The sequence below is a fragment of the Carassius gibelio genome, chromosome B6 (genome assembly GCF_023724105.1).
Source record: "Carassius gibelio isolate Cgi1373 ecotype wild population from Czech Republic chromosome B6, carGib1.2-hapl.c, whole genome shotgun sequence".
NCBI lineage: Eukaryota > Metazoa > Chordata > Actinopteri > Cypriniformes > Cyprinidae > Carassius > Carassius gibelio.
The window spans coordinates 23810168-23820640 of NC_068401.1; the positions used below are offsets into that span (position 1 = coordinate 23810168).

The window sequence follows — 10473 nt, forward strand, 5'->3', positions numbered from 1 at the left end:
AACATGCATGGGTCAGATGCCCAATAAAGCCCACCTAACCCCCAATCGGCTATGGCAAACATATACCCGCAGTGTTTATGGCCACACGTGGATTTCAATAGGCCAATTTGATGAAAAGCCCCTCATTGTGCTTGGCGGGGTCCTATTCAATCAGTCGTGCCTGTTGGAAAACCATTCCTACACACCACAGAGAGGTGTCTCAGAGGGCAGGAAAACACGCCTTGAAAATGAGAGAGGAAAATCAGAAATGGCTGAAGGTCTAAAAGGTGGAGATGCAACCGCTCTGCAGGCTGTTGCGGCCTTGAAAGAGTCCTCTTCAAACAAAAAGCGAGGTAGATAAATAAACTTCATCCTTTTTAATGCTGTTTGCCGCCCAGAGAATAAAGCAAGACCGACAGCTTTTTCCCTCAGTTTTATGAAGTCTATAAAACTTGTCTTAACAGACAGAAAAGATGTTACGAGCAGAAAGTGGTAGGTATTTAAAAACACACAAAACACTGTGTCGCTGGTTTAAAAGTTCTCATCTGTGATTTGACCCGTGTGTTTATCATTAAGAAAGTGACAGTTGAAAGGATCCGCAAAGTACGTGAGTCACATCAGGACCAGCGAGAAAAAAAAAAAAAAAAAAAAGTGTTTGATGTGTCTGTGATAAAAACACATGCACAATACACCGTTCTCAAGCACTTATCACTCTTGGTAAATACTGCCTCCTAGTGATCTTAACGGTTACATTAAATGAGTTTGCGCCATACAAATTGCATTTGGGTATAACAGCATTGATTAAAAAACATATCACAAAGAATGATCATTCACTGGGACTGTTAAAAGACATTTCTCCACGTATAGACCTTTTATAGACTTGCTGGAACCCAAGCCATATACAAGGATGAGTACAGTATATCATAGACTATTGGGACCAAAGAGCAACAATTACTCAGGATTTCTTACAATTCACAACATTTTACCATGATGGTTGCATGCTTTTTGCCATTTTAAGAAGGAAAAGCACATTAGAATGGAGCTATGATGGACAGCAACATAATCAGTAAATCATTACATGAATCAATTTAGGATTTTTTTTTTTTTTTTGACTAGAGTTGTTTTTATCAGCTGTTTGGACTCTCACTGACAGCACCCATTCAATGCAGAGGATCCATTCGTGAGCAAGTGACATAATACATTTCTCAAAAATCAGTCATGACAAAAATTTTGGGTGAACTATTTCTTTAACGCAGCACAACCCACTCGGTCTTGGCCATTATATTTTTTCTCAAATCTGAATGACGACACATACTTTGCTTGACATTTGTTTATGAACAAATGCTATTTAAGCTCAAAAATACAAAAGACAACATGCAGAAAACAGTATCCTGGCAAGTTCCTCAGGACTAATTTCTCTGGCAAAAAAAAAGACCAACTCTGCAATACAAGCTTTCATTAATATATATATATATATATATACACACACACACATATGAATACATGCATGTATCCCATTGAGGCAAAGTTTACTCCTGGCATCATATTGTTCCTGTGAGAGCCAATTAAAAGGTTGGAAAAATCCTCCTTTCTGAAAGTCTCAGTGAAACCAGTCAACAAAACAAGAAAATGAAAGTAAAGCTTACAAAATATTCATCATCATCATCATCCATCCAAAATATACATAGTGCTAAAACACGGAATCAGATAATCTTATAAGAAACAGGTGTCGTTTTAATATAGTGTGTCCTATTCATTCTGATGAAGAACGTCTCTTCCTTATTTATGAACACTCCCATATTCAGACTGGACATCAATTACCTGGAAAAAAACAAGACACCATGGTAAGTCTTATCGTTCTGCAAGACTCATCTGCAGCTCTGTATTTCCTGGAACCAGGTTTGAAAGCCAGAGCCAGGTCCATTTTTAGCACATGTCAGTCATTCAGGAAGCCACATGCAGTACATTGTATGGTTTTACACTGAGCATACACTTGAGGTGTCATTAGATTGAGTCACTTCAAAAAGTTTTTCATTGTCATACGGTACAATGCATTCATACTCACCCCATGACTGCTAGAACGCATCAAAGTTTACGTCAAAAACTATAAACGCACACAAAAACATGCCTGAATGAAGTAAGATGCCCATTAAACAAACAAGATACTATTATGAGTGTCAGACATCATTTACCTTACAAAGTACAAATACATAACTCAGCTGACCCAGACAAACCTTGCTCTTGTGACAATGAAGTAACCAACACATCTGCAATACGTCTATACATTCTTTTCATCCTGTTGTGTTTCCAGTCAGGCAACAAATGATAAACTACGTTACTGTCCCAAATGCTCACTGGCTGCCATTACTTGCTATATTATTTAAAATATCTTTGGCAAAGCTGAATTTTCAGCATTATTACTTCAGTCTCCAGAGTCACATGATCCCTCTACAAACATTTTAATATGCTGATTTGCTGCTCGAGAAACATTTCATATTATCTCTCTCTCTCTCTCTCCCTCTCTATAGCTCTTTCATTGTCCTCATTTGTTGAGTCACTTTCGATATATATTTTTTAGTTTGGATTGGTAGTATATATTTTAGCCCAATAAGCTGTCAACAAGTTGGTTGACAATGCAATGCAAGGGCATCAATGTAATTTGCTAAATTCTCTCTGTAACTGACAAACAAAAATGTTGACCCTCTCATTAATATTAATGACCTTCTATTAATATTTCAGTGATGTCTTGATCAGTTTACTCACTGTGTGTGTTTCTGGGCAGCTCCTGTCTCCTGGAGCAGTTAGGATCCAGCCCTGGTTTGGAGCGCTTCGCTTTCTGGAAAACAGCCAAGGCGAAAAGAGACACGGTTGTAGAGGGGCAGGGGTCAAAGCTTGAATGCGATTTAGATAAAATGGAGGTTCTATGAGGTTCTGGATTAGAGCTGCAGTTATTGTCAGCACTAGTGGTGCCTGGATCACTGTTAGTTTGGGTAGAGTGGGATTTCGGTTTGGAGTAGTGCAGATAAGGCGCACATCTGGGCTTTGAGTCCAAGTTCGCATACTGGTCAAGGTCTTCATCGTACGTCTGCATTTCCTGCTCGCGCCTGTTTTCTTCATCTTCTTTATTTTCACTATTATTGTCATCCCAGTAGACAGGAGGTGGAGGTGATGGGAAGCCCATTTCTTGCATTGTTGTCTCTTCTTGCATGTTTGTAAATTCTCTTTGAATCCTTCCCCAAACATCTAACTTTTTCAAACCATCATTATACCCACCAGCACCTTGAAACTTTCTTCTCCTCTCTTTGTATTCTTCTACCCAATCCTTTTCTTCTCCAGTTTCCACCAAAGCATCTTCTTCCATCTCCTCTTGCTTCACAGGGCCTGACTTTGGATCGATTGGGGACATGTCAGCAAGTTTATCAGCTGCTTCTGATTGAGAAACCCAAGTGCCTTTTAGTTCTAGATTATTCATTGTACTGCCTAAATGTTCTAGATTACCAACACCTCTTAGGGGCGATTCTGAACTCTCCAGCTCCATGTCTTCTGGATGAATACATTGGTCCTCTTCATCTTTAAGTTCCAAATTCTCACTCTCTACATCTGTCCAAGCTTGATTCTCTTGCTCCTCAGGATGTACAACCTCTGGTAAGGGGTTGCTTTTATCTGAACCCTTGCACCCATTTTTAAAAGGTTCAGTTGGGACTGCTTCTGGAAGCTCTGTAATGGGGTTCTCAAGTGCATCGGGGTTCTCTAGTGCATCTGGGTCTCCAGGGCACAGCTCTTGTTCGGCTTTAGCAGTGTCAGGTGTCTGTAAGTTAAGCGCCACCTCAAAACATTGCCTGCTCTGCTGACGTCTCTGGGGAACCACGGTGAATGTGGTCAAACCTTCTCTCTCAGAGGGGTTTCTCAGCAGCTGACAGCCAGAAAGTGCCTTAAGCTCAGCCTCAGGGGTGTGATGCTCAGAAAACAAACCCTTAGAAGAATCTTCTGCTAGCTGCTGCTGGGATATACAAGAACTACAGAGGGAAATGAGAAGAAATCAGTTATCAGCTACTTCAAGAACACAAGAAGTGAACAATGAAGAAATGAATTCAACAAAATGAACATACTTTGTAGAAGATAGTGTTCTCTGTTGGCGTTCCTGCAGAGATTCGGCAAGTTCACTCATAACTTTAGTGATTGCAGGGCAGTAGCCAGCAATGTGAGCTCTGTATTTGTTTGAACTCTTTTCATCCCCTTGAGCATCCTCTACTGAAGCAAAACAAAGTGTTATGATAAAGATGCTGTAGTGTTTTTATGAGCGTGTATTACGTGTAAAATCATCTCATCTGCAACCTCTCACTTATATAGCACCTTGGCAAAACAAACAGCACAGTGTACAGTATGTACTTTCATTTAATTTATTCAAATATGAATCAACATTAGTAAACTTTATTTCAAAAGTGAATTTGGCAAAAAAAACATTAAATAACAATTAATGAAATTCTGCCTGAAGAAAAAGAAAACAAAAGACAAGCACACAGAACGTTAATACAAATTTAACATTAAAATGGTTCTAACAAAAAGCTAAATCATAACACTAAACAGGCTTAATTCAAAATTTTGGATGTGGCCGATGAATTTATTTTGGAATTTCTTAAGTTTAAGTCTTTAGTTCTCTAAAGTTTAAGAATTTGTCTAAATAATTTTAGACAAATTCTTAGAAACATTTCTTCTGACCCCAACATAAAAAAAGATTGACATTTCATAAAGCTGAACTGCAATTGTGTAGATAAAAATATCAAAGACTGATGACAGCCATCGTGGGAACTGTGGCTCAAAACTAAGGCACAAATATTGTGATAGTGCTACAGATTTGCCTGACAAACACTGAAAAAAGACATACAAACACTACAATGAAACCCCATTTCTCTAAGGCATAAAATTACACTGACTGTTATTGACCCGAGTGTTTTACTTCCTCTAGAATACTACATTATTTTTGTTCTAACAAGGAGAAAGAGATATCACATTACAGTTTAAAGCAACAGTGACATTAAACAAGGAAACCAATTAAATAACCGAACAAGACAGAGTTCAGTGCAATGTGCAAAAGACATGAAGGCTATGTAAAGACACAGAGGACAAATAGCCCATCACCGATGAAAGCAGGAACAGAGAAGCATGCATGGAGGAGAAGAGGAGGAAAGGAGACTGCTGCCTGTTAGGCTCCCCCTCCTGGTAGTATAGTGTAAAACAAGAGCAAATAATTAATCCAACACAGTTGGGAAACAGAAAGATAGTATTCATTCTCACATTTGTTCAAGCTTGATTCTATGATGAAATTGCATGTACTTAGTTGGCATCTAGGAAACCAGCACTTGCATGCAAACAAGTATTAACAAATGCTTAAACATAGAAAACTAAAAGAACACTTATAAAAATAAAATAAAAAGTTTACCTTTGTTGTCTGAATCGGATGGGGTGGGGCCATCACATGGAGGGGGCGGAGCTCTCCGTTTAGTCCTTTTAAGGGAGGACTCGGTGGAAAAGATACGACTGAGGTGACCCTGAGCAAGGCACAAAGAGGTTATGTTTGGTATAAAATACTAGCTTAATGCATCTTGCACAGTTGAAGTGAAACAGTATGCATTATGCAACTTTAAAAAATAATATGCTGTAGTTTTCGCATAATCTCATTACAACGCTTATTAAATTCAGCTAATTATCAATCGTTTAATTTATTAAGAAAATTTAATTCTGTTTGAAAATGTATGCAGCTATTATTACGAGCTCACTCGTCAAAGTGGACACCGAGGTTCAAACTGAGCGCATTGCACTGTGGGATACAGTAATTAATTTTGTTTTTGTTCAATACTACATTTGCAAATCAAGTCGGTATATACAGTTTTCCAAGCAAATAAAATGTGAATATTATGGACAATATATACACATTGCAGAAAATTAACATGCTATTTAAAACATGCCTCAGAACCATACACTTAAATACTATTTTATTTGAATAATTACACTACCATTTAAACTATAAAACTGGATTCTGATCAGTAGAACGGCACATTCCTGCATGTCACTGTTGTTATGGTTTAGTACAGTTTTAATTCAATTTAATTGAAATAAAGCTGAAAAAATAAATATTAGATGAAGAATGTGCAATACTAAAATTATTAAAGAATAATATTTATAATAAATTAAAGTTAAATAGGAACATAAAAAATAAAATAAAAAAGTTACCAAAGCATGGGAAAGAAAAACACCAAAATAAAAATGAAAACTGAAAATATAAAAACAAAGGCTATTTCAAAATAATCAATAAATACTTATAATAAAAAAAATAAAACAACAGTGATACATGCTAATAGGAATATCGGATGGCCAAGGTGTACAGGTTTGTTTGGACTGGAATGGAGACGCCCACAGCAGTCCCACCTGTTTTCTAGCAGAGTCACTCTCTGGTGGGTCGGAAAAGTCAGTGGTGTGATGCCCACAGGCGACACTCTGGGACGCCGTCATAGGAGGCCGTGGAGCGCGTCTCTTCTTTGGCATGTCGGCAGGGACCATGGGTAAGGCTGAGTGACCATTAACACCATTCACCCTGTCCACACGCTGGCCGTTCCGTTCAGGAGAGTTCGGAGCACTGCCAATCATAGCCTGTAGAATAAAAGAGAGAGAGGAAAAAAAAAAAAGAAATTCACTGATTGTGTTTAAAGGAGTCAAACATTGCCGAAAATGACTATTTTTTCAATATGCAAACTGCATTAATGTCCATAAACATAAGGCAAGATAAACAGATGCAAAGGAAAGCCAAAAGATAAACAGATGCAGAGACAGATGGGTGGACCGTCACAAGTGTTTTACAATTTTACAGTTCGGTTATGAAATTTCCCCTCATTTCCTAAATATGACAACCAGCAGGTTGCACAGATTGCAAAACCAGACAGACTGACGGGTGTACAAACCTGCTCAGGTGTTTTCTTGTTCTTCTTGAATAATCCAAAGAAACCTTTGTTTCCCTTCCCTCTGTGGTTCTTTTCTTTAACTGAGGATTTCTGTTCTTCCTCACCACCTGGACAAACACAAAATAGTCTCTTAAATCAAACCTTCAAGGACAAACATCAGATATTATATTACAATTATATAAAGATATTTTTTGTTACAAAATGTGGTTGTTTGGAGTTTGGTACCTTTATGGGTTGATACAGGATCAGCAGGATAGTTTGGTACCACTTAAAAAAAAAAATTGTACTTAACTTCAAAAGATTTATATGACTCCATTTACATATGTAAATGTACTGTAGGTCAGACGATGCCTCGTTCAAACATAGGGTCTCATTCACTAACTGTGTGAATTGTTATACATTTGTGTGTGAAATCTATGTATAAACATTGTGAACAAAAAAGAATATGGAGATGGTTTGGGTATGTTTTATGCAAATTAGATTTGCAGTCACTCATCTGTGATCCTCCAAACTCATTAACATAATGAGGTAAAAAAAAAAAAATCACATTCCCATGCACATGAAAATGTGCCAATTAAGTGTAAATTTATCACAAATATATTGAATAATTCATGCAATTGTTAATGAATGAGACCTATACTGTGTACTAAACACAGTATGTACTGCACATTGTATATCATTTTTAAATTAATGATACAGTATGCAACATTGCCACAATGTCACTACAGTGATTTTTTTTCTCCCCTAACCTTTAATGTCTTTGGCATACAGCTCCCTGATTCCATAGTCATTGAGTGTTTTGGTGAGATCCAGAGGTTCCTCTGATTGATATGTCCTCAGTAAGATGGTGGCATCAGGGTCGAACTCACACTTCTCACACACTATGGGCATCAGCTCAACCAGCGGCACTGTAGGATTGACTCGTACTACTGCCTTATGAGACTTCTTGTAGTTAACCAGAAGACGAACTGTTGCCTGTTTTGAGAGAGAGTGGAGTTCATACTTTTAATAACACACTCGTTTTATGCAACAAAAAGTTCCACATCCATAGATTAACTGTTTGAAATTTGACAACACACTAAAAATGGAATTTTAAGATGATACGGTAATTTAAGTTAAATTATAAGATATGGATATAATCAAGCTTTCAATTAGACTTACCACAGGAACATGGGGTTTCTTCTTGTTATCACATCCTTTAGTTTGCAGGACAACTCTTTCAAACTCAAGAGAGCCAATCATGGAGTTGGGTTTGAAATTGATGTGGTTTTGATTCGTGGAAACAAGCTTAATGACATGATCCGATGGAACGAGATGGTGTTGAGCACACAGTGTAACCAAAACATCCATAACTGGCTTACTGCAAGTGTACAGACACAAGTCATTTAAATTATGACTGGGTGGTCATTTCAGTGCAAGAATTGGTGAAAATGTGCAATATCACATATTCTTTCCCTCTTGCTCACCTGCCGTGCACTGTGGCCGTGGTCTCCTGTCCTCCTGGGAGCAGTACATTCAGAGTGATGTCCCTGTCTATGAGATCTTCTTGGATATCCATGTGTGTGTTCTGTAGGTAGTAAATGAAGGACAGATGACACTGTAGATTTGGGGTGTCCTATTGATGAAGCAGAAAAATTAATTGAAGGGTCATTCAAAGAACACCCTATAATTTATCCAAGTAGGAGTGATATGAAACCCCATCCAGATACAGTCACCCATGGATTTGTTTTTCTTGGATGTAGCTCATTGGAATGAAGGCAATTGTGACATTCACTGTGACACACTCATGGCAGAATGCTTTGTTATTAATCACATCACCAACCTGTGTGAAAATCCTCTCTGTGTCTCAGCTATGGCTGTGCAATTTCCAGATATGTTCCATTGACTGAACTTTCAGCGATGGGTCCTGTTAGACATTGAATCACATTTCACAATTGCTTTAAGCAGTAAAAGCTCATATCCCATGGTCATTGGAGCAATAACTCGGATGTCTTGGCTTAATATCATATTAAACAAACTTGGTTAAATGTGCTTTGTTATGTTAATCTTCAACACATCAATTGCCCCCAACCCCCCTCCAAACAACAGTTAATCACAGAATTTAATATAATTTAGTTCTTAATTTTATTATAATTCATTTAACTCTGTCCCACCACTTTCTCACAATCTCCAACAGAGCACAAAAGTAAATCATTCCTTATTTATACATCACTGCTCAAAAGTATCGAGATTTTCTTGGTAATCAATTTACTGAAATGAAAACTTTTATTCAGCAAGGATGCATTAAATCAAATTGAAAAAATATCAAAGACTGGCTGCTAAAAAAAGTTCATCCTTTCCATCAAAAGAATAAGTTACATTTAAAAATATATTAAAATAGAAATCATATTTTAAAATGTTAATATTTCATAATTAAAGTTTTACTTTATTTTACATAAAATAAATGCAGCCTTAAAACGTTTTTTTAAGGTGGTGTAAGTAACTGTATTGTATATTTTGACATAAATTGTGTTAATTTAACAATCATCAAACCAAACAAGAAAAGGAAACAATTCATTTTCTACAAATCAATATTTGGCGCCAAACTAGATTGCCCAGCTTAAAAATTTCAACCTTGTTACTAATACTGCAGTATTTTTCTTTTATTTAATCCAAATATTTAACTAATTTTTTTTTATTAATTTAACATTAATATTAACATGTTCAATTGATGCTAAAAACGCAATCACACAAATCAAGGTTTTTAGGGTATGTTCTAAATTTTGATAACAGCGTGGAGTTTTTTTACACAGTGTCCGCTGATACATACCAAAACAAAATCTCGTCCAAATCACTATAAACTCCAAACTGGAATGAAACAAAATGACTGAAAATTTACTTTAATAAATAAATATCTATTCTGAAAGTGACGAAAATTAAAAATACAGCTGAGCCAACGCCTTTGGGTGTGTGGTGCTCGTTTGCTGGAGCGTCACGTTTATCATATCTGGGCGTGAGTTCTTTCACGCCTCCCCGCCGCTGATCATCGGTGCAAAGCGGAGAAACGCAGATCAAGCCACGCGTATTTCCCACGAGAATAAACTCAACACACTCCTAATAAAACTCCAAACGCACGTGCACCTGGTGCGCATTTACCGACCATGGCCAACCATTGCTCAGTAAGGGCAATCAGAAATACACAGACATTTAACCCATCTGCTAATTGAACTTTTCGTTTGTTCACAAATTGTAATTTTCAGACTAACGATACATTCACAACGATCTTAAAAGGTAAGTTACATCGCAGCAGGATTAACTTAAGTGCTTTTACTTCTTACCGAATAAAGTTTTGGACACAATTACGCAATGTTTGGCACCTGTATCGTATTCAAATCCTTACTTTACCTATCTTCAGTCCTCTTTAAGGGGTTATTCCGACAACAGCCGTTTAAAAACAAAAGGAGGACGAAACGAGCAAAGAAACAAGTAGATGCGAAGACAAGCTTTGGTAATCCTCTAGTGTTGTCAGTGGTAGCCTACCTTATGGACATGCCCAGTA

The 10473-nt window shown here is 37.2% G+C and overlaps 1 protein-coding gene across 14 annotated transcripts; it reads right to left on the reverse strand.

Annotated features, from left to right (window-relative positions):
* Positions 1-1207: 1207 nt before the first annotated feature.
* LOC127959929 (protein cordon-bleu) lies at positions 1208-10473 on the reverse strand. 14 transcript variants are annotated; one of them, XM_052559400.1, is made up of 13 exons: positions 10320-10461; positions 8758-8841; positions 8402-8550; positions 8097-8295; positions 7685-7910; positions 7161-7202; positions 6936-7042; positions 6406-6627; positions 5420-5528; positions 4089-4230; positions 2743-3995; positions 2045-2083; positions 1208-1800 (listed from the first exon to the last, which is right to left on the reverse strand). In XM_052559400.1, the coding sequence occupies exons 3-12, from the start codon at positions 8491-8493 to the stop codon at positions 2055-2057; spliced, it is 2421 nt and encodes an 806-aa protein (XP_052415360.1). In that variant the 5' UTR covers positions 8494-8550; positions 8758-8841; positions 10320-10461; the 3' UTR covers positions 1208-1800; positions 2045-2054. The 14 variants fall into 14 exon arrangements, with proteins under 14 accessions (XP_052415360.1, XP_052415368.1, XP_052415364.1 ...); XM_052559408.1 differs by having other exon boundaries at positions 1208-2083; positions 8402-8502; positions 10455-10473; XM_052559404.1 differs by having other exon boundaries at positions 1208-2083; positions 10455-10473.